Source organism: Pavona decussata, unplaced genomic scaffold (genome assembly GCF_977016875.1).
Source record: "Pavona decussata unplaced genomic scaffold, jaPavDecu1.1 SCAFFOLD_161, whole genome shotgun sequence".
Classification (NCBI taxonomy): Eukaryota; Metazoa; Cnidaria; class Anthozoa; order Scleractinia; family Agariciidae; genus Pavona; species Pavona decussata.
In genome coordinates this window covers 1872684-1896842 of record NW_028145572.1, presented here as the reverse complement: position 1 = coordinate 1896842, position 24159 = coordinate 1872684, and the positions used below count along the sequence as shown (strand labels likewise).

At 39.2% G+C, this 24159-nt stretch overlaps 3 protein-coding genes and 1 long non-coding RNA gene across 5 annotated transcripts in view; 2 read left to right on the top strand and 2 right to left on the bottom strand.

Moving 5' to 3' along the window:
* Positions 1–24159, top strand: part of LOC146464690 (uncharacterized) — a 156547-nt gene that overhangs the window by 118816 nt on the left and 13572 nt on the right. The gene's annotated exons all lie outside the window — the stretch shown is intronic.
* On the top strand, positions 489–5285 carry LOC146464693 (uncharacterized). Its single transcript, XR_014868404.1, has 2 exons — positions 489–623; positions 3997–5285. It is a non-coding gene; the product is annotated as an uncharacterized LOC146464693 (long non-coding RNA).
* Positions 5160–8854, bottom strand: LOC146464692 (cytidine and dCMP deaminase domain-containing protein 1-like). 2 transcript variants are annotated; one of them, XM_085129212.1, is made up of 2 exons: positions 5871–8854; positions 5160–5287 (listed from the first exon to the last, which is right to left on the bottom strand). In XM_085129212.1, the coding sequence occupies exon 1, from the start codon at positions 8770–8772 to the stop codon at positions 7462–7464; it is 1311 nt and encodes a 436-aa protein (XP_084985338.1). In that variant the 5' UTR covers positions 8773–8854; the 3' UTR covers positions 5160–5287; positions 5871–7461. The 2 variants fall into 2 exon arrangements, with proteins under 2 accessions (XP_084985338.1, XP_084985339.1); XM_085129213.1 differs by lacking the exon at positions 5160–5287 and having other exon boundaries at positions 7005–7022; positions 7085–8854.
* On the bottom strand, positions 9755–23891 carry LOC146464691 (oncoprotein-induced transcript 3 protein-like). The gene is made up of 12 exons (XM_085129211.1): positions 23731–23891; positions 20014–20406; positions 18619–19011; positions 18277–18327; positions 17298–17699; positions 16814–16846; positions 16293–16328; positions 15989–16009; positions 15289–15315; positions 13986–14568; positions 12411–12733; positions 9755–10934 (listed from the first exon to the last, which is right to left on the bottom strand). The coding sequence occupies exons 1-12, from the start codon at positions 23816–23818 to the stop codon at positions 10783–10785; spliced, it is 2502 nt and encodes an 833-aa protein (XP_084985337.1). The 5' UTR covers positions 23819–23891; the 3' UTR covers positions 9755–10782.

Genomic DNA, 24159 nt, shown 5'->3' with positions numbered 1-24159 from the left:
TTTACTGACACACTCGAGTAGAGTGATTTTACCCAGTAATTCACAAAACCACAGGTGCATCAGTCTGTCAGAATAGACAGAGGCAATTTTTCGCGAGTTTATTGACCGCCATTTGAAATGGAACTTTCGTCCATGGCGTAAAGGCCAGTCCATGGACAAATGCCCCGGTATTGTGGCTTTTAATACGGTTGTTATTAAAGGTACTTTGCTAAAGGTCGAGCCGATCACGTTTCAGACTCGGCTGCAGGCGGGAGTTGGTGGGCATTACTTTTTCATAGGTTCGACAAAACTCATTGTCGGCCTTCCCCTCCCCCTGATATGAATGTGAACAGTCAATTTCCATATCTGACTCCTATCACATCTACTAAACTCTTTGACCAGATATCTCAGTGTACGACCGGGTTTGATAGATTCGTACTTTTTCTCTTTCCCACCCTCCCATGCGCAGCCCGTAAAATCACGTGCGAGTGGGACCTGGGAAGAAGTTAGTCGGCGAGTAATCAACTTCAAAAGGAATGTTTTCAAATCTGGTACATAGGCAAAATGCATCCGATATTAGTTCTTTATTTTACTTTCAAGGAAGAAGGGAAAGCTATTGAAAAGCGTAGGAAGGCAAATCAGTGGTAAGACTATTTTACGTGCGCTAAACTTGACTTTATAAAGCTCTGCCATGTACATGCATGTGCTGAAAATATCGAAAGGATGGCCGGAAGCTGGATCATCAGTCGGCGACAGTTTAAACACATTACACTGCCCTGATAACCTGAGTACTGATACTGAGGTTAACTCCATGAGGGCTCATAAAACATTAGCGATTGCCATAAACGCTCGTAGACTCTCATTTTCATTTTAATAATGCAAACTGCATCTGCAGGCATTAGGCATAATATTTATGAACTGTCAATATAAATGTACACGCGAACTCAGTTGACATACGTATACGTGCATGCATCAGTCAGTTCCAGGAGTGTCCATCCCACCCTCCGGCATGAGCAAGGCATTTTCCAACATTTTCCGTCCTGGGGATCAGGGATTTAAGTCTACTCCTGGGCAAATGGCGGGCTTGTCATTTTTACCTCAATTAATGATAAGTTCATCAGCAAAGACAATAAATTCTTGACAAAGTACGTCAGAGGAGGACATAAATTAGATTGCGGTGTTTCAGAAAATATCCATACCCCTCCCATGGAAGGCTTTTTGTTTTGCATCCCCCACCTCACCCCCCAGGAAATTCCAGTTTTGCTTCGTACGTTACTTCTAAAATATTGACTCTTAAGACCCCCCTTCCCCTAGGAATTTCTGATGACCTTCCATGGGGTGGGTATGGATTTTTTATGGAACTGCACATTGTAGATCCACAGAATGAACAGTCAGTGCCACAATACTGAGAAATAGGACTTATTCAAGAGTCACATGAAACAAAGACAGCAGAGAATATTCATACTAAGTGAATCAGCCATATTTTCACATAGGATCACTGTAATGACCTGTTATATGAAAGGAACAAAGTAGGTCAACGTATAAAAGCAAGATATAACGTACTATGCAAAAATATGGTTCACCGGCAAGGATTCGAACCCCGGTCTCCTGCCTTCAAGGCAGACGTGATAACCACTACACTACAGGCGAACAGCAGATGAAATAGCCCAGCTTATGCTTATTACATCACTAAGATCACGGGGTCACTAACTCAACACGGAGAGTCTGATCTTACTTAGGATCGACTTACAGCGACCTGAATATTCCAATTAATATACAACAGGAAACAATAATTGGAATATTCAGGTCGCTGTAAGTCGATCCTAAGTGAAATCAGACTCTCAGTGTTGAGTTAGTGACCCCGTGATCTTAGTGATGCAATAAGAATAAGCTGTGCTATTTCGTCCGCTGTCACTGAGGTTTGCCTGTAGTGGTTATCACGTCTGCCTTGAACGCAGGAGACCAGGGTTCGAATCCTCGCCGGTGAACCAAATTTTCACATAGTACGTTATAATTATCCTGCTTTTATATGTTGACTTATTCAAGACTGTTTGGTGTGAATAAGCTTTTATTAGAATATTGGTACGACTGGAAGGGAAGAAATCAATGTCTTATTTAACTGCACCATGGGACATTTGCCCAGCTTGTTTGCCCCAGCAATGGGACATTTCCCAGATTATTAATGCCTGCAATTCAGCCCAGGGAGGGGGTGGCAGGATGGGCACTCCTGAAATTAGCAGATGTGTATTAGGGCCATTCCTTTTTTTTTGGCTGTATCCTAACTAAGAATGGCAAGGTTTTGCTGATGGAGTATAGGATTTTTGTTCAAAGAAGCCACCAACCTTTGGACCCTTTTGGATTAATTTTCAAAGGCACTGCCAAAAATTCAACCCCTCAGATCTTTTTCTTCAAATGGTACCAAGAAAATTGAAGGGGGTGGGGGAAGGGGGACAAAAATGGAACATCCCTAAGCTTATTTTGGTCAATAAACATAGGCTTTATACAGTTGTGTGGAAGATACATTCAACTTCTGCCTTGTTTACTACAAACTGGTGTCTGCAATAGGAAGAGCTGAATCAGCATGTGCTAGTCACCTTGTCAGTAATTCCTGTTTACCAGAGTCCTGTCTGCAATAGTCCAAAATTGTAAGGTGCCCACAAGGCAGGAGTAGATTTTAATGGTGTGTGCCCATGTTCACTTTCATACATGGTAACCATCATATTTTTTTCAGGGGCCAGAAGGGGTACTAATTCAACCAATGTGTAATTTTCTGTGTACAGGGTTTGATTAAACACCTACATGTAAGTCTTGGTTCCGTAGTCCCAGTCAGCCATTAATAAGCAATCATTTCTGTTTTGTTTCTTTTGCCAAGAACAAAGAAAACTGTACGTATGTATCTAGTAGTGTGTTTGGCCTTGATCATTGATGTTCCAACTGACACACTTATGCTCTAAATTTGGACCGTGAACAAGGAAAAGCAATGTACATGTATCAATCTGGCCCTGGTTTTTCAAAGAGTGGATAACTCTATTCAGTGAATAAATCACAATGTAACTACCAACCAATACATTTTATCTGCTCTTTGAACAACTGGGGCCAGAAGGAGAATTACTAGACAGACACCAGGGTTTATTCCAGAAATTGGTTTCTAGGGTGCATTAGGCCCACATAAGAGGTTTTAGAGGGCTTCTTTTTTTTTTCACAACAGGGGGACCTTTCACCTTCTTACACAGAAATTATATAAGAATTGGCAATAAACTGGTGGAGTAAAATGTATTCAATTTACTGGGTTAAATCTCTTTGAAATAGGAAGATAGTTTTCCCTGGTGAAATTTGTGTTCCACATTTGATGCACTAAATAAATTTTATGCACCAATATTAATTTGTGGTAAATGTCACAGTGCCGCATATATCTACAATTAACCCTGAGACACACCATCTGCCAGGAGTTATAAATGATGACTGACCATTGTTATACAGTCGTGTAGATGTCCCTATATGTACAGTATGATCCACATGTTTTAAAGGGGCACTGTTACAGAGATTTAACTGTATGTTGGTTAAAATGGCTCAAATATTTGACAAGGAACATATTCTCTAACTTGAATTGCTCTTAGAGCACTAGGAGGAAAATGTGAAATCATTTCCCCAAGAAAGAATTAACTATTATCAGGTGTGCTTACCATTTACGCAAACCACCAACCGGATGGAAATCAGCATAAATACGAAATGATTTAGCTTGTCTTAACAGAAGATGGATAACATGCAAAATGTATGAACATCAGCTGTAAATCCCAGAAGGAGTAATAAAAATGCATCACTTTCAGAAGTAATTTCAGAAGTACTCCAAATGGACTGTTGCATACCATTTGATTTTCCAACTGGAATTTCCTGGTTTTCCATGTAAATGGTAAGCACCCCAGGTTTTAGTGATTTCTTCAGAATACACAGGAAGAACTGTCATGTACAGTACTCGACTGTGTTTTACATCACTGGTTTTGTTTAATTTGTTTACAGCTGGGTGTCTGGTAGAGCACCTGATGGAAGAGTTCAGCACTACATGTTAAAGATAAGAAGTTAGTGTACAACGGAAGACAAACACAAACACACTGCAGTGATTGACCAACAGCATCTTTGTCAGTACATGTGGTACAGATGTACATGTACACTGGGAATTAATTCACCTGATGAAGGCTACAACTGTTCAAGCTTCTTGAGCTAATGACAATAAGCCTTTTGTCATCAGTTGTCATGGACCACAGACTCTTACTGTATTCCTACTGTCCCTGCATGTGGCCATCTATCTATCTATCATGTCTTGAAGTAGTTTCGACAAGAGAAAACATGAGGAAGACGATAGAGTGAATCTACATGACTTGTACAGAACCCATCTAGCTTGGAAATATGAGTTTATATGTATGAGGTGTACAAGGAGAACTAAGTACTCTCAGTAGCTCACTGAGGGAGTTTCATGGTGTAGAAAAATGCCTGCAAGTTGTACATGTAGATGATTGATGTTACTTGGTATGTCGGTTGTGAAGGTACAGTGTAATTGCATACAATGTTTCCATAATATTTCCTCATTTGCAGCCCTGACCATTTGTGTACACGTTTACACTGTGTCTTGTGTATATTCACAGTAAATTAAGCTAGTACAGAATAGCCCTTAAAAGGTTTGATCTGACTAACAAAGGAGTGTGTATTACAGACTTCTAGGTGGAGTTTCTACAAGTTCTAGTCTCTATCGGACTATAATTTCACAAACTGCCCATTATATTTATCACATTACATATGTGTAATATAAATAAATTATTATTACAAGGAACTGGGATAGTCAAAAATATTGATTTTAAGTATGTGTGTTTATTTAATATCCAAGTTCTCCTTAATTTAAAATCATTTGTCAATACACTCAGGGTTTATTCTTAAGAGCTGTGGTATTGCAGAATTACCACAAATAGAAACCCACTGGCATATAAAAATTGCACCAGATATCACACTGGGGAGGCCCATCCTCCTATCACAAAGATTGAGGTTCGGCAGTTACTCAGCTTCTTTCAACAGCTGTTTCACAAAAAACCTGAAAAATTACAATACAAATTCAAGCTGTGATCATAAGAGAAACTTACAAAAAGTTCAGCGACTCAAAAGTCAAAATAATGTAAATTTTTATTACCACGACTGTATTTAACAAAAGACTCACTTTGGTGGTTGGATGACTGTATTTCTAAATTTAAAGCCATAAGAAGTTACCCTTTTGTGACAGTCCCTTTAAAATTTCCAAATGACACCCACTGGGCTATCATTCCTCGCGAAGCGAGGTTAATAAATTTGTCGGGCCGAGCCGGCCCGAGCGGAGCTAAGCCGCGCGAATTCGAGCGAAAAATATATTTATATATATAGATATATGTATATGTGTATATGTTTATATCTTTGAAGGTGTCCGCACAATGACGTCAGACTGTCTGGCGTCGTCTGGAGCAAAATTTGCATACATCGAAAAAAATATGTGTGCATGATCAAATTTCAACTGCAATGTTCATCAATATTCACTGGATACAGAACTATCTCTCCAGAATCTTTTCCCTTTCTTTTAGAAATCTTTTTTGTGAAAGAGTGCATTAAAGAAATTACACGTTTTGTGGCCATTTTCCGTGGGAAATAAATTCATCGAACACGACAGCGCTGCACGCCCGTTGTACATTACGTCGCGTCAGAAATAGATTTTCAACCGCAAACTAGCCCGTGGAACTACGAAAACACCATGCTCATCAAAAAAAATCTTATGCGCCTTTTAATCTCCTCATTTGATGCTACAATACGAGTAAAGAGGGCTTTCCACCCAGCCCCAGCTTCGCGAGGTTTTGCGAGCTACGTATTTCTAGTATTACAAAAATAACCTTGCACTATCAAGCAGACAAGTGATTAGAGTACTACCAACATTGTCAACTATTAAGGAGATGTTAGAGAGATTAAGCACCACTTTTACGGCAAACAGCAAACAGCAGAAATGACCACATGACCATGTTTACCCAACATTTGCCGCTCAATGTTTCGTTTTTCTCAGTAAACTTAAGTAAGTTTTGTGTTAGCACCAAAGGCCAGAATTATCTTGCACTATTTTCATCTATGTACCCAGTTTTTCAAGAAAAATGTAAACGTGGATCTCACGTTTGCCATTTGTCATAAACATGGTGCTTAATCTCTCGATTGTCTAATGTCCAACAATATCTAACGTTGTTAAGCAGTGGGATGTAGAAAGAAAATCAGACTACAGGATATTCTTTAGATACATTCAGTGACCAAATGCCAGTAATGAAAATGTGATTTCTCCTTCCATTATCAATATAATGTCAGACAAACAGATGGGGCTAAATGTAATTTAGGCGAGGTTAAACTCAAGACAATGCTGGCCAGCGGTCTACTCCTTTAATTTAGGCGGGGAGGTCCAAGCGTTTTGCAGGGCCTCAGTAAATTTACAGCTCCCCTGTTGATGTCAACCATTTTGCACGTGTTATGCTGCATGTACAGTTGCAGGAAAAAGCTTTGCTCCTGTCCCTCCCATCCCTCTAGATAAGTATTGATAAGTATTCAATATTCCACTGAGTATTCAGTGTGACGGTGCCTGGGTGGTTGCTGCTTACAGTGTTGTCATGGTTACCTTTCACGCCTGCTTGCGGCTCCCCCACAGACCTTGCAGGCACCTTCTCCACACTCATCTATTGGTGATGAGTTAAACTAAGAATATTGCATAGTCATCAGAACCAAAGTGAAAGGAGAATTCATATTTTGAAGGATATTTGCAAGCAGTAAATTTTGGCCTTCCTCCTCAGATTCTACATATAAACAGAAATGAAGAAATCGTGCAAAAAGAGCAAATTATGCAACTGTCTTTGAGTGTTTGCCATGTACAATGTTTAGAAAAAATGGTCAAACAATATATACTCTATTGCACTTCTCACCCTGTAAGTGTTTGTTGTTGTTATTGTTATTGTTGTGTAGAGCATTATTTTAAGTTAACATAATTCACATCTTTGGTTTTGCTTTTGCTCTGTTATTGGTTGGCAAAATTTGCACCACTTTCTCAGCCAGTGAGAACCAAAACCAATAGAACGTTTTCATTCACGTGACTACCGGCCATATTGGTTTACTGAAACAAAAGAAAGTATTTGCATAAAAATAGAGTTCAATTCCCAGAGGTTTAGTTTGGGACACAAACATGGCGGCCATTTCTTTGTTTTGGGACACCAACATGACCGCCGTGACGTCATGTGAAAACACTCTATTACATTATTGTGACTTGCTTGCATGCATGCATTTTCCTGTGCTTGGTGACAGTAACATGTATTACTTTGAGTTCTGGTTGGTTCATTGGGCTGTTTATATCTGTTACGAATTTGGCCACTGAAGTGAGGCCATGATGAGTTCTCATGTTATAAGGTAATGATTGTAAAGTGTCTTAAGTGCTGTGAAATTTTACTCTCAAAGTGTGGACATTTCATAGCAAAGAAAACTACCCTTCTGAACCTCTTCTCGAAAAACTTCATAATTGAGGCGATACTTTTCTTTTATTGGTTCCAGTGAAGTTGCCAACACAACGGTTCCAATCCCAGAAACCTTCACCAAAGGGGTACATTCATGACATGGCGTTTTTGTGACAAATATTACTCCACCACGGACATCTGTTAAATTCCGCAAAAGAAGTGCATTTTGTTCCGCATGAACGAAAAAGGGATATTTTTTGTCCCGTTCCTGATCAGATGCATTATGAAAATCATCTTCAATTATTCTAGAAGGAAAATTGTTCCACCCAACAGCAACTATGTCATTGTCCTTCATGATTACACATCCGACTCCAGTCTTTGGTTCGGCAGTCCGCTGTATTGTCATTGCTGCTAGGCTGAGAAGGTGTTTTGCAATCTTTCCTTGGTAAGCATCATTTTCAGGGTCAAAAGTCCTAATTATTTTGTCTTCTGATGTCGAGCTGGGTTCCTTTTCACCAGTAAAACACCTGAACTTTGAACGTTCTAAAGGGAGGTAAATTTGTGCCAACCATTTCACAAGGTTTTCAAATTTGCTGTAGGCTTCCTCAATGGAGCCAATACTCATATGCCTAACACATTCTTCGTTCCAGAATCTCCTGAACACCTTTTGAGTGTATCCCTGGATATCACTTAACGATATTCCCCTTGCTACTAATTCCCTCTCTGTTGCTGTTGTTAACTCCATCCTTACTTGAGGGATAAATACACTATGGGTAACTTGACCAGCATCAAATAAGACGCCAACACGTTTCTCTTCCTTACTACTGTAAAACTCGGGTTCAAATGGTGGACATAGGACTTCAGTGATCCCAGCTGTTACTAAAAGCTTGGCACAGTATGTGCAGGGTTTCCGTGAAACATAAACACTGGAACCCTTGGCTTTGTCGTGATGTTTGACCAGCATTCGAGCTAATCCGTGCATACCATTACGACTGCGGTCAACTGCAACAAGACGGCCATCTTGCTGTACAAGGACGCAGCCAATTTTCCTGATGTAATCAGCTGATTTATCACTTACACGTAATTTCATTGTATTTGCTGCAGCTGAAATATCACTGTCGTCTGATGAAGAACCTTGCTCCGGGAACATTTCCATCCACATTGCTATTATTAAATACAAAGATTCAACAGTGATTCCTGTATTTACACGGCGCCTTGTCGGAGTAGTATTTCCATTATTTTTCGTGACTTTATCGTCATCCTTGAAGGGAAGCTGTCCTTCCCGATTAGATTCCGTGCCATCCGCCATCTTGAAGCCGAAGCTCCCAGAGACTGGAGACTTATTCCCAAGCTCTCTCGTTTTTCACACAGGCAAAATAATGGGGGCGACAGTCAAATGGGGGCCTTTCAGGCGTTCCATGGTTCGTTCCTTGAGAAGCGACAACGCCACAAAACAATAGGTTCAATGAGCAAAAACAATCGCTCTACACGTGCGTTTTACATTTCGGTTCATTTCTTTGCTGTCCTCTGCAAAACAACAACGTTAAATGACCAAATTCAAGAGCCCATTAAGCCCTTAATGCGCTCCTGTCAAATTCTAGGTTTTTCGGAGAACGTGGGGACACGACGGTGAATTTTTCATTTTCTTTCTTAACTTCAACGCCACTCCTACCAATTTGGTTCCAGGATAGTTCGCCGTTTCTGTACGTAGAAGTTGAGCAAGTTGAAATAATCGCGAAGTAGCACAAATGAAATAAACTATTTTAAGGCGTTTTCGTTGCCGTTGCTTAAGCTCTCCATTATCACCCTGCTAAAAGAGGCTTTTTTCTTTTTGTTTTTCTCTCGAGGACGCTAAACAAGCCAACTACGCGAAATACCAGATAAATCAACGACTCCGTACATCTTAAAAAAAAAAACTTGCCAGAAAGAAACGTTCTGCTCGCACGGTAGAGAAAATAACGGGTATCCCGTCAGGAGCTCATATGGGTTATGGGCTCCTGACCCCGTACTTTATTCTGTGCTACTCATGTAGCTCTAATTTTGTTTCTACATTCAAGAACGATGATAGTGAGAATTTTGTACTTGAAAAAAGTTTCTTTTATTTGCCTTTACTGACCAGGTGATCTACATTCCATACATGGCTGAGTATGTTTGAGTAATTAAACTACAGGGTGCATTGTCGACGTAATGCCGTGCGCTCGAGAAGTGACTCCCGTGTCAGGGTGGAAGGGAGTGGGTTAACCATGTGTCTATAGGTACAGGGCGCAGAGGAGTCAAATTTTGTGAATAAGGGGGGGGGGGGAGGGGGGGCAGGTACCTCCCAAAAGAAGTTCCCTTTCACCTTCGTAGTAAGCGAAAGGGTTGGAAATTTAAAATATAAGTATTTTAAATGGTTACAAAAACAGACTGTCGATCGAAAGGGTGGCGAAAACTGGATAGAAATTCCTGTCAGAACTTAGAACACAAACACTACGCTTGCCACTGGAAAAATGAGACCTCGTCAGGATCAAGGGCAAATGGCCTTGGCCTATATTAATTTCGAGGTATAAGAAAGGGTGCAATATTTTTCTACAGTCTACTTTTGTTACTGCGCATACGTTCTGTGGATCTCGAGAAACCCGTGCCTACTAATACAGGGATATTTTTGAGCGGTTTAAAATTATGCGGAAAAACAAGAAATTAGCAAGTGCTCTTGGTATCCAAAAAGAAAATTTGGGGTAACCATGTATTTTCAGCCTGATAACAAAGCTTCAATTCGGGAAAAACGCCATACGTTGCTTTGTATTTTACCGTTTTTTTTTTTTTTTTTTAATAATTGTTGCTTAATTATCTCTAAAAAAATGCACTGTTAACCCAATTTTCTTTTTGGATTTCAATAGCCCTTGCTGAGATCTGCTTTCCCTGCATAGTCATAAACTGCACAAAAATACTTTATTAGTAGGCACCGTGGGGAACTGTTTCAGTCAAAACTGGTATGCCAAAAAACAATGGCTCCGGCCGGCGGAGACTCCCAATATAAAACAGGCCCGAGAGCAATCCGGCTCTTCTCATGCAAGGCTCATCCACTAACACGCGGCTCGACAAATGATTGCGCCTTATAATTATACCAAGGCGCGTGCTATGCAATCTACAGGCAAATCTCCTTGAGCACGTGCATTTGATTATTGGTATATTTCTGAAAACTATTTCTACAGCAAATGGAATCCTGGCTGCTAACTAATGCAGCAGTCTACGAATCTAACTGATTGTCTCCCTTTTATTAACTACGAGAAAACTAACTTGTGTTTGATTTATATGATTACTGAGATATCACTGATTACTAGTCTAGTTTTGCTTGATGATGTAGCGGTCGATATCCTTGACCATACACATTTCTCCGCTTTTTGTTGGACCACAGCATGTATGACACTCCCATCAGACAAATCGTGCCGGTCAGGGCGGAAACGATCACCAAAGGATTGTTCTGCTGATCTGAAAGAGAAAAGCACAGTTCATTACAATAATTATGGTTTTTTCGGGGTTTTTTTTCGCTCAGGTACTGACAATAGGTGGTTTGCCACCAATCCCTAGAGAACCAAAAGACAATGGTGTGGCAGCCATGTTGGATGAAAGAACCTTTTTTTTGTCATCCTACATGGTCGCCATACCGTTGTCTTTTTGGTACTCCAGGGATTGGTTGCAAGCCACCTATAGGCCTTCGATCAATCTACGTACTCCTATGGCTGAGATGGGAATACTATTGAAAGCAGTGAGAATAAAGACACAGCACATTTATCAAACAGTGCATACGAATGATACTTCAGAAAAAAATAATTTCGGTGTGGCATTTTGACTAACCTACAATCAGTTTTGGACCCAAAAGTATTAAGCCGAACGTGTCCTTCATCACCATTTAAGGACGGTACCTACTTTTGTCACTGCGCATACGTTCTGCGCATCTCGAGATACTCGGGTTTCCTATTGGGTGGTTCCTACTAATATAGCAATATTTTTGCGCGGTTTAAAACTATACGGAGAAAGCAGAACTTAGCAAGTGCTCTTGGTATCCCAAAAGAAAATTGGGGGTAATCATGCATTTTTCAGAGATAATTAAGCTTAAATTTTGGAAAAACTGCCATACATTGCTTTATATTTTGGTACTTTTTAGAAATATTGTTGCCTAATTATCTCTGAAAAATGCGTGGTTACCTCCAATTTTCTTTTTCGATTTCAATAGCCCTTCCTAAGATCTGCTTTTCCTGCATCGTCATAAACCACACAAAAATACTTCTGTATTTGTAGGCACCGTCCTTAACGAATTAAAATGTTTCCAACAGTGTAAGAACGTTTACTAGCTGGGTCTTAAGTCGTTTATTATTTGACCCTGAATACCGAGAATAACTTGTAGTTCCTAGTTAAACACCACGAGACAATTGGTGTCACATACATGTGTGGGTATTTCGTGTTGGATACACCTTCATCGAGAAATTTTCTTCGGGTATTCATCGTGCCGAGCAAATCATATAAAGTGATTTATCTTTGACAGCCATGAAAGGGTGATTTTATTTAAGAATTACTTGACTAACTGTGGGACACTCAAAAATACAACTTAAATTTAAATTGTGGTTCAAAGTTGCACTGAGAAATGTGTGGGTTTACTTCCAGATTTTGTTATCATGGATTGTGTGAGAGGTTGTACTGTGTAATCACTTGCGAGGTCTGATTACCGATTAAAGAATCGTAGAACAAAGTAAATGGCTTAGGAAAAATAGCGACGATGTCGCTAAAGGCAGCCTTCCAACTGAAAGCCACTACTATAGCAAAACCAATAAGGCAATTGGTAGCTTGCTGGAATGCCGGCTGCTCTACCTGCTGACTCTCAATTTTCGTTATAGCTTCTGATTATTTTTCCGCGCGTGCGCTGTACAATCTTTCGACAAAATAAAGATATCAGCTAGCTCAAGTTACCTTTGACATCCATCTTGCGTAATCCTTCAAAAGAATCATCAACACTTGTTTTCTGTTCATCTTCCTCCTTACGCATGATAGGTCCCTCCGCCAGACTGAATTCCTCGTCCCTTGATTCTGTAGTGTCCAGGGACCTCTTGCGTCGGTGCTCCAGACAGCCTTGCGCGCAGCGTGACAAGGGATCAGTTGCGTTACATATTTTGACCCTGCAGTGCATGTAAACGAACTGATGGTCACCCACGAACTTGAACGCCTCGAGGCTAAACCGCTGTCTGGTTTTGTCCACAGTTGGAATGTAGGCGACGGTGTCATCAATTTTGCACCTACAAGAGATTATTTTATCAGATCATTGAATGTGTTAAAGGCGTCTGTCTGATCTAAATAATAATCTATGGTATTATAATGCTCATTATTATTCCTAATTGTTTACAACTGAAAGATTGTAGCGAGGTCTGTGGTACCTTCAATAGATTTAAGGAGAGCCGGAGAGACATGGTAGGATAGCCACCTGTTTTGCCCGGGTGGGTGGGTACTAAGGGGCACTTTGGGAAGCATAAATGCCATAATGATAAAAGGAAAAGGATTTCACTTTCTAAAAATCGTTCTACGTCGGTGTATATTTTGTTTTATCAAATGAGTAAAAATTCTGGCCACCACACTGAGATTCTAGAGCTGACGTTTTGAGCGTTAGCCTTTCGTCAGACCAAATCTTGAAATGAATTGTGGGTTGTATGTGGTTCATATAACAATGAACAGTTGTTCAAAAACTCATTATAATTAATAATTTATAAGCCCATTGACCTATCAAATGGTCGATAAAACATCACGTGCAGTGGTTTTAAAACTCGATAAACCTCCTCCTTACTGGTATCCGGTGTTAAATGTTTTTCTCGTATGCTAATTTCCAAAGTTCACAAAAGCATCATTGTTATGAACTCTCTTGACACACGCTTTTCCAATAATGTTTTTGAAGCCATTCAAAAAACTCGCAGCACGTATTTTATCGGGTCTAAAACCACTCGGCTGGCCTTGTGGTTTTAAATCCCGATAAAACACTGCTGCTCGTGTTTTAAACATTAATTACATAAAACCAAATATTCACTCCCCAATGATATATGGTTTAGCAGAGACTAACAATGAGGAGCAGCTTTAAAATACAAAAAAAAAATTGGACGTGCACAGTGATAACATAAAAAATCCTGCGGCTGTGTAGCAGAGAGTTAAATTCCAGATTAAGTGTCTACAGAGACTGAGGGGAGAGCCGGAGTGTGAGGTCAAACACTTCGCATAACATGTACAGGCTAATGGTCGTGGTTCTCAGGCTAACTTGCAGGCCAGTTCTTGTTTTCTAAGTTGTTGGGTTACTTGCTGGTCTTAAAAGTTGAAACTTAGACAAGCAGCTGTTCTCTATGTCGGTTACTTGCTAATTTGTTGTTTTATTTTGTGTAATCTTTGGGTATTTCCAATTAAAAACATCTTCGGGTCTATCTTCATCGACATTGAAATTTTACCTCTTTACTAGTTCACCATACTTTAGCAAGTCATAACAAACAGCTACAGATAAGCATGACCTACCCGTCTTTAATGAATGTGTATTTCAATCCAGGCTTATTAGGGTCAGGATCCGGTGTAGCAAAGCAATCTTCCGCTAAAATCCTCAACCTGCTGTCCTCTGTACGAACGCTAACTTCCACGAACAGTTCTGCCCTCAGGGGTACATACAACGGGAAATCACTCTTCTTGTAATGCACAAGAAACCTGCTGTCTGGGAAAATCTTCATTTCCAACACGAATTTCCCATATCCTTTCTTAGAGAAAATGATCTTCTTGCTCTGAACTTCAAGGCCCACAGCCGATACGACTCCAGTGTTTGAGTAATAGCAACTGAAAGGGATCTCTACTTCACGCACTCGTGTGATTATCTGATTGGGCCCTATGGGAATTTCCAAAACTTTGTTCATGTAGTTTACAAAATTCTTTGTGTGTTTGCTCACTGTGAGGCATTCCGTCAATTTTGTGTGAAGAACGAAGGCAGTTTCGGTTTCTTTGGCTCCACACTTCACATCCTTGAGACGAAGATGTTCTTTGTCCAGGCCGCGAAGAATAGATTTTGGTATACTTATCGACATCTCGTTCTTTCCACAAGTAACATTTACGGCTGAAAACAGAAATCAAGTAAGAAAATAAAAAACTAGATATGACTAGGAGTGAGTTAAACTATAGCTTTCGACTCATTTCAATGTACTGTTGATTTTTTTAATTTCATTTTTTGTTTGTTTGTTTGTTTGTTTGTTTGCTTGCTGATGCTTAATTCTCTCGTTTCTTTCTCCCTTCTGCTCCCTTTTCCAGCAAAATTGAAATTCCTCCTAACAATTTAAGGCACAAACGGTTTAGCCTGACAACTATAACTCAGGAAATTGACTTTTTATAAACGCACAGGTGTATGCGTCCGCCAAATCAGAATCAAAATATTAATTTAATAAATCAGTGCGCCTTCTTACGTGTTAAGAATTTTGAAACTTAGAAAAGCAGCAATTAATACATTTTTGTGGGTACTTGTTGGTCTTAAGAAGTTTGAAACTTATACAAGCAGCGGTTCTCTATGTCGGTTACTTGCTGATCAAATTGTCCGGGTAACCATAGAGATCAGTGCACGCAGCCTTAATTTAATGATAACCTGTGTTATCTCATACAATTACTGCAACATTACTATACTCTGGCAGCGTGCACACCGTGTAAGGGAGGACTAAATAAACTTCTATACTGTTGCTATGTAAAGCTCCTAATTGTCATATCTTGCAAACCCTAAACTCCAAAGAGACATGAGTCGTTTGGACCATCTCTAAAAGAACTCTGTCTGGTATTAATTCATGCCTACCTGGATTGCTTGGTGGACTGGGACGGACTGTAAAAGAGAAAAGAACAAAAAAATATTAATTGCTTGTTTTTGAATCACAAAACAATGGAGAAGTCAAACAAAAATACAATAAAGGAGGGTTGGCTTTTAAACTGACCGTGAAAACATCTGCACAACCACTGCCTTTATCATAATTTTTTAAGTTCTGCCATTAGCTAACACGAATACAAATACTTAGTAAGAAGACCACTTTTTTGTTTACTTTTCCGTCGTTAACTGATAGATATTTTTGGAGAATAACTTTAGTCCGAGTGTAAAAGAATACATGCTATCTTCGGACTGAATAAAGTTCCGTCGTAGTAGAGTGGTGCATGGCCTCCATAGGGAGGCGTTTTTAGCATAGGATTTGTGTAAATAAATAACTAGCCTGCAAAACAGGCGTACAGGCATTACTTTTTTTATTTATTTTATTTATTATTATTATTTTTTATTTATTTATTTATTTTCTTCTTTACGTTTCTCAGGCGAGCGGAGGAAAGCGCAAGTCAAGCCGTCGCGCATGACTCGCGCTTGCTTCCGCTCGCCTGAAAAACGCAAAAAAAAAACTGACTGAAAATAAAATAACGCGTGTTCTGCATGCTGATTAATAACAAGTTGATTGGGATAAAAATTTGGCCGCTGTAAGGAAGAAGGTTCAATTGTAGCACAGAGTGTCTTTTACCTGTGGTTGTCGAAGTTGTTCCTGTATACAAATAACAAAAACATAGATTAATCAAGGATTTCATTACCCAATCAAACCATATCCACAAAACCCTTAGAACTACAACATTATTGCGAAAGACAAAGCGTAGTTGGAGTTTAACATGCCAATATTTAATTAAGTATTTATCCAGCTTATAATATTCCCTTGAAGGTTATGAGTGAGGGATATATATATATATTTTTTTGACATTTTACTATCTTGTGGCATGATTTCTTTCAAAGCTATTTTGTGATAATAAAAGTGGAAATGGATAATAACTCACTGGTACTTGTGCTTGTTGTCGTTCCTTCGGTGGTTGCTGAAAATAAAAACAAAGACGGGAACATGATTTCTTTCAAAGCTATTTTGTGATAATAAAAGTGGAAATGGATAATAACTCACTGGTACTTGTGCTTGTTGTCGTTCCTTCGGTGGTTGCTGAAAATAAAAACAAAGACGGGACTTTTTATTCAGAAATTCAGAAAAAAAAAATTCAGAAATCATTGATTTTCGGACCATGCACATGAATAAATGAAATTCACAAAAACCATGTAGCAGTTTAAATTGGAATCTCAAGCTAGTTCAGCTTCTATCTGGGAAGCGTCAGCAGAAATTTCGTACTGATGAAGTATACTATGCAGATTTGCAGTGAGCGGACCAATCAGAAACACTTCCTAGATCAGTGCGTACCAGTGCTGTTTGGATCGTCCCACCACCCAGCCCATAAGAAGTCAATTGCAAATGACAGTACCTGTTACACTTAGTACGCAAACAGTTACAAGAGTCTAAGCTTATTCAACTTACCTTTTGTTGTCGAAGCTTGCGTAGGTATAGGCCCTGATAGTGAAAATAAACAAATTTAATTTATTACCTAATACTAATTTACATACTAGTGATTCTTCGTCTCTGAAATCTGAGAAAACCAAACATCGAAGGAGAAATACGTTTTGAAATAATGGTCACTTCCCAGAGTTACTGTCCATGGATGAAGATTTTCTAGATCAGTATAGACTGCGAGTAACCGAGTGAAAGCGTGAGGCTGATGCAGTTCTAACCTTCACCTAACCTGCAATCATACCCTCCCTCCCTCCCTCCCTACATCTCCTCTCTTCTCCCGACCGCCAACTCTCGCGCTGCCACACTTTCGCGCTCCCCCGAAAAAAAGAACATCCTATCGCAGGTTAACCTTCACCTATCAAATGGGTTTCACAGCCAAGAATCCGATGATTTAGAATCTAGCCGTCATTCCCAACAAGACTTTATTAAGATATTCTTTACTGTTCCTTACCTCCGCCATTGCCGCAGTATCGGTAGTTGAACTTGTCTCCCAAAGCATTTTTCTTCAGATAATAAAGATAAAATCCTCCACATTTGCGGACCTTTATTTGAGTTTTCCAATGGCAGCAGTCATTTTTCCAATGGAAACACACGGTTCTCATCACCGCCCCTTCGTCCTCGTTTTGAGGATGAGACCCATTAAGCCAGCCCGGAACGTTGGTGTTGCAGTGATTTATGGGTACACATTTGTTGGCCATCTGCGTTCCTGCTTTCCCAGTGAAGCGGTACCACGCGTGATCTTCTTCCAGATCTTCTTTATCGCACTTTTGGTATACGTAAGCATTTTTAACATATCCTTGTGCTCGATCAGGTTCTGACAGCTCAATGTAGTGACCGGCATGACAAGGGTTTTCTGAATAGAGAAGTATTCAGTTGTTAAATTAAATCAGTGAAGGCCGTAAAACAAAAGTTGTCAAATAAGGCGATAGGCAGTGACCAACAAATGCAGGTAAGCTAATGAAACAACAAAACTAATTGAGGCAAACTTGTAATTGGCATGGCAACTAAGTTTGGAAAAAACGAGCGAGCTTTAATCGCGATTGGTTTTGATTTTGCCATTATTACAGGTTGAAAAACTGGTGCAAATTTGTTAATCAAGTCACAGAATGTACTAAGCAAGACCAGTGCGGCTTACTTCCGATAATCAGTTTAAAACAGACCTTAAAGACTAGGAATGCTCTTAGCTCTAAAAGGACAGTTAGGAATTATTAAAGAAGCACTTAAGGTCGAGTCAGATGGTATCACTTTGTTGCATGTATGCGATATGAACGACAATGCGATATGCACGATATCACCAACCCGGGCGTTTCTTTCTTTACTATAGTGTAGTACACTATAGTTACCAAATATAGTTACCGTTCTATATCCGTCATGAAAGTTTGTGCATGCGCGCGCAGTTACTTACAATTCAAAGCGGGCAATTTATTTACCTTCCTCTTGTATTTTGCGTTCACACAGATTTTTATTTCTTGATTTGGGACCTAAACAGAAAAGTTTAACTACGTTAAAAATTTTGATTACAATTACAATTACATCAAAATAATTACACGCATGTAAAAACAAAATGATTTTGTAACATATATTCCCTTTTACGTCTCTATTTTGGATTCTAAATATGTTAAAACATCCTTGTACTTGTAAAACGTTCGAGCAAATCACTGATCACTTTAGCTCAGTGCAACAATTGCGTTGAGGCAAAGCAGAAGAAAGTGACGTGGCTCAAGCTACTTTAAGTTACTATAATTTCGTGTGGACTGACTACGCATGCTTACCTTTACCATTACCGCAATACCGAAGGTTGTATGCAGGAGGCATCTCAAACTTGTAAACGAAGTAGCGACCGCAGTTTTTGACTTGAATATCATTTCTATAATAACAACAGTCGTCTTCCCAATGATAGCACACAGTTCGGGTGGCAACGCCTTCAGATACTTTGGGGTGTCCGCCCTTGAGCCACCCAGGGGCTTTGGCTCCACACCGCATTGTACGAACACATTTGGTTGGCATTGCAACGCCTGCAGAGCCATTAAATCGGTTCCATCGACCGTACGTCGGGGCATCTTCTTCTCGTCGATCGCATTTATATTCGCTGTCTGTTATAAATTCTTGAGCTCGATCAGCATGGTCTAACAATTTGTAATAGCGCTTGTCGCACGGATCAGGTCCTAAAATGGGCGGAGAATACAGAGTTAGACAAGACTTGAATGGTAATTATAAGATAGATAGATGCTTTATTAAAACTAAATTGCAACCCGAGGGTTGAATTATATAGTCTTTTACAATAAAATTAAAAAAAAATTCAAAAATTCAAAAATATTACAAAGGTTAAAAAACTGCCATAAAATGACAAAAAAATTACAATTTGAGCGCATTACTAAGAAGGAATGAGTTCTTTAATCTATTTGTCTTAAAATTAGCGTTGAAGTTTGGTTTCTTCCTTAAATTGTAATGACAGGGTGTTCCTCCCTGGGAGTAAAACATGGAATTTATTATTCCTGTCTTCTGTGATCTTTCAAAAAGACTTGTTTGTCAGTGATTGTCTTCTTGCTGAAAGAGTTTCGAGACCAGCCTGAGCCAAGGCTTCTTGGTAGGGCTTGAAGGGAAAAATGACGCGCATTAATTAATTTGCTTGCATGAATATAATGATTAGTAGGATCGGAGGGATCGCACTACCAGTTATCAACAACGTAATAGTGAGTAAACTAAAGCACATAGTAATCGATTCCATTGATACTTGGCAACATAGTACTTAGTCAGTTGAGTTCATTTTTTAAACAAATTGTATGTAGAATGTTGCTCCAGAAAAGTTAGTATTTTATTGCTCGGTGTACATCATTAAGGAATAAATCGCATTTTATCCGAGTTTACCGCCGCAATCATCCAACGCTGGATGTCGGCAGAACACGATAAAATCTTGTAAATCGCGAGCAAGAGGCGAGTGGTACAAGCTCTCGGATGTTCTCCCAACATTCCAAATGGGTTTCTCACACTGGTAAACCCATAGAAAATGCGATCTATTGCTTTTATAAAATAACTAAATTTAGTAAAAAGAGTTTTTTATGGGTTAATTGGTATAATAGCCATAGGTTTTGGACCAATCAGAATGCGCTTACTATCACAGTCAGTCTATAAATAACTATAAATATTACTATTTTTGTACTAGTTACCTTTTCCGTTTCCACAGTATCGGTAATTGTACGCTCCTCGCACATCTCGCTTCAGATAATACAAATAGAAGCCACTGCAGTTCCGTACTTTCACTTTAGTCCTCCACAAACAGCAGTCATCGTCGTGGTTGAAACACACGGTGCGATTAACAGTGCCTTCCTCAACAGAAGGATGGGAGCCATCCAGCCAACCAGAGGCTTCTCCACCGCAACGCATCTCAGGAACACAGCGTTTGGCCATTCGATGGCCTGCACCGCCAGTGAAGCGATACCAAGCGGCAGATTCAGGAAAAGAATGTTTGTCGCTGCGTGGTTCGTCGACCGTTTCAAACCCAGCACCTCTGTCGGGCTTAGAAAGTACCTTGTAATTCTTTGTTTTACACGGGTCGGGTTCTGCAAAAAACACAAGTACACTGTTAAGCTATATATAAAATAGAATTTAGCCTTCTGTCATGATATCTGCGGATGTGATCCTAAAGTATGACTATTGGTTCAAGATCAGTTAAATGTGATCGAGTGTCAACAAAAATTCTTCAGATGCGGGTGGAACGAGGGAACTTAAATATTTTCGAATGGAGAGTAGCAGACGACCAAACGCGATTTCTGTGGTCATGCATCTGAAGAAGCATGTCACGGTTAAAAACAAGATGGAAGGCCTGCGCGCCATCTTCTCCACGTTGGCCTCCGTGGTTTTATCTCCATCTTTCGACCAATCTAGCTTCTTGACTGTTTGTTCAGTTACCCAGCGGTTCATTCTGGTGGATATTTGTTCGAAAGGCATTCTTCACTTGAGAAGAAAAACAGTTTTCTTCGGCAAAATGTCACTTCAAAGTTTCGAAACACTGAAAGACTAATTCCTTTCGTTTTCGGTAGTAGGGATGGGTGGGCGGCAAATCTCGGTATGACATTAATTAAAAGTCCGTAAAGACTAGCTAGCATTTTGGTAAAGCTAATAACAGCCTGTAAATTCAAGATGTATAAGACTCCGTTTCCTAAAACCGACTTTCTGCAACATAAATTTACAACTACATATCACCCGCACAGATCATACTGCATTATCTGACGCAACTATGTCTTTAAAATTAAACAAAACGATCTGGAAACATAGGAGAACGTTTTGCAGTTTAAATGTTCTCACTGGGTCCCCCTCTCCCTTGGGTTTAAATGTATCTTGATAGGAGACCAAAAGGAAAATTCTGGCACGTTAGTTAAAGGGCCAGTGTCACCTATTTGTAGTGTTACTTTGAATGTGAAAAAAGAAACGTATTTGAATCGATGGAATTGTAAAGTAATGGTTTAGTTTTGTTAGCAATAACCTTACTATATAGTTCACAGAAAGTAGTATTGATTATGTTTGGCTACGGATGGCTAGGATGGAAATGGATTACAACTTGAAAAAATGGGCCAATTTTTTCAAGTTCTTCCTGTGTATTTCAGAGAGATCAGTAAAAACTGATTACAGCTTGTTCTTCCTGGAACAAATCACTAAATTATTTTCCTCTTGATGCTCTAAGAGCACTTTTATATTAGAGGAAAGGTTCTTTGTCAAATGTTTGAGCAGTTTTTACCAAAAAACAACAAAATTACCGTGACAGTGCTATGCAAAATACAAAGCTTTATTAAATTCAGAACATAAAAGACTAGGACACCGTAAGGTGTTTAATGAAACAGCAAAATGAACAGAAGCTGAGGCAAGACAAAAAAAATTGTGGACAATAAACATGAAGAATAGAAACAGGAACTCCATTTCTAACCACAATTTACCTCATAAAATCAAATTCAAGTGTTATTTGGCATTAGACAGAACAATGCCTTAGGGCTGGCCGCAATAATGAACGTGGAAACAATAGCAGACCCAATCCATTGAAATCAAAATATTCACCTTGATTTACCAAGCGTGATCTAACTGTCAAAATTTATCAACTATATTTAGGCCAATCAGTGCCATCCATTGAGGGGTGAGCAGGGATGAATCCTTGTCATTCGGAGTTAATTTGAAATATTTGCTTTGTTTCGTCTTACATCTCTCTCTCCATTCCGGCTGACAGCTGACTATGCCAAAATTAAACTTTGGAGGGGGAGGATGGAATTTTGCAATCTATTAAAAATTATAATTCATAATCAGATAATGAAAAATTTAAAAAAAAGCTGTCCGGATAGCACTGCTCAATAACCACAAAACAGGTTTTCATCCACAGGCCCCAAAGTTTAAAGTAAATGGTGTATGTCCATACGCTATTCACTGAACTAGTATATACGTTATATAGAGGAAAATGATAAGAAACGATCACATTCAGACATTTTGCTTTGTTTCCGTGACAATCTTTTACCGGCCTTTCTAACGAAAGTTGAAGCCTTCAAGGTCACGCGAAAACTTTCACTGACCAAAGAATCCGAGAACATTGAAGCAAAATACTTCAAGTTGTCTCCTGTGATCTCAGGTCGTTCCAGTCTCGTATTGTAGTCTTTTTAACGACATATTTGAATGTGTAAGTTAATACAGTTTAATCTGTTAGGATGCTTTTGCTGAAAATTTGGGTTGCAGAGAGTTTGAGGAAAGAATAAGTTATCTTATTTACCAAGTTTGTGAGCTGTTGCTGACCTCGTTCTTACGCATTTTCAAAGACATCTTTGCACCATCGAAAAAGAAAAGAATTAGTTTACCAGAGTTACGAAATTTGGAGCTGATATTTTGCCGAGGAAAACTTCAGATTTTTCTTTTTAACTTAATCCGAATTTCTGAGGCGATTTAACTAAAGGCTATCCGAACGGAAATCCACCGAAATAAGCCCTGATACTGAGCAAAATTAATTTCATTTTTTTGTGTGTGTTCCGAAGAGAAGAGTTTACTGCCTAAACCTTGAGTACCCAAAGTCCAGAAAGTCTGCAATAACTAGAGTGCATCTCGAAAACCGACATTGCTTATTATAATTAAACGCAAAACCGCCTTGCATATTTACTTTCACATCACTATGCCATCTTCGTAAAACACTTTCAGTGAACAGCTTACATCACCGGTGACTATAAATTAGCTGAGTGTCTTTTAATCTTACTCAGTGGAATTGACGTTTCTGGCAGAACGGAGCAGGACTACGTGTTTTGCCAGTACAGAGAAACGGCACAGGATCAAATACCGGTCACTGTTTATATCAATTAAACTTTGTTCTGTTGATGAGCCAAAACATCATGTATTCTTATGAAAGCGGAAAAACTGAGAACTGTTTTTGTTCTTTGTTTGCCAATTGATACACTTAGGTCTGAATCACTGGTATATAGTTCACAGCTTGAAGTGAACTTGTTTTGGAAATTTCATCGAAACTGCTATCTTTCAAATTTTTCTAGAGACTTAAGTTATTCTTTTCAGTTTGGTAATGTTTCCTTTAAAGTAGAAAAATACAAATATACACTTACCTTACACGATTCGCATCATTGCATTCTTTTTAGTATAAATTACTTATAAAGGTTCTATAAAAAGGTTTCATCGTTAACCATAGAATTATAGGGATTGCAAGTTGAATGACACAAACAAATATCTTTTAGACCAATATTACTTAAACAGACAGGCATCGTAAGTGTGAAGTGTTGTTTGCTACGATGAGTCTACACTGAAACATTTTGTCAGTTCCAGATACTTAGACTTTTGTCTAGCCTTCATGCGAACTCCTTAGTAAACGCATATGCGGAGTGTAAGAATTTCACAGTGCCTACTGTACTTACCTGTTTCATTACTGATTGCAACAGATAAACCGATCCAGTTGAAGGCCAAGAGCCAAATGCCGCAAAATAACACAAGAATCGGCTTCATCGCTCTTACACGGTGTAACACCTGACTCTGCTAACAACATTAAGTGGTAATCAAAGGCAGTGCCTTGTTTTAAACAAGACAATCAATTAGCATTTTAATGGAGCAACGCGGAAAAAGTGAGTCTTTTGTTCTTGATTTTCCGCATTGTGTCTTCAAAATACGGGAGCAAACATCACGAAATGAGATATCTTAGTTGAGGCTGTCTAGATACCAATACAAGCACCATTATAGCATTCCTGTAGGCCGAAGACAGTACTATTTTTTCTCAATGAAAGCATAATTATAAAGTACGGTGTTGGGTGCCCATTTTGTGAATGCCTCTTTTCGAACCAAGACCTCAA

Excerpts from the sequence above, each read along its gene's own strand:
- LOC146464691 (XM_085129211.1), bottom strand. The coding sequence starts at position 23,818 with ATGAAGCCGATTCTTGTGTTATTTTGCGGCATTTGGCTCTTGGCCTTC. Across the intron at positions 20,407-23,730 it reads TGCAATCAGTAATGAAACAG|AACCCGACCCGTGTAAAACA; the intron begins GTAAGTACAGTA and ends TGTTTTTTGCAG. Across the intron at positions 14,569-15,288 it reads CAGTCCACCAAGCAATCCAG|CCGTAAATGTTACTTGTGGA; the intron begins GTAGGCATGAAT and ends TTCTGTTTTCAG.
- LOC146464692 (XM_085129212.1), bottom strand. The coding sequence starts at position 8,772 with ATGGCGGATGGCACGGAATCTAATCGGGAAGGACAGCTTCCCTTCAAG.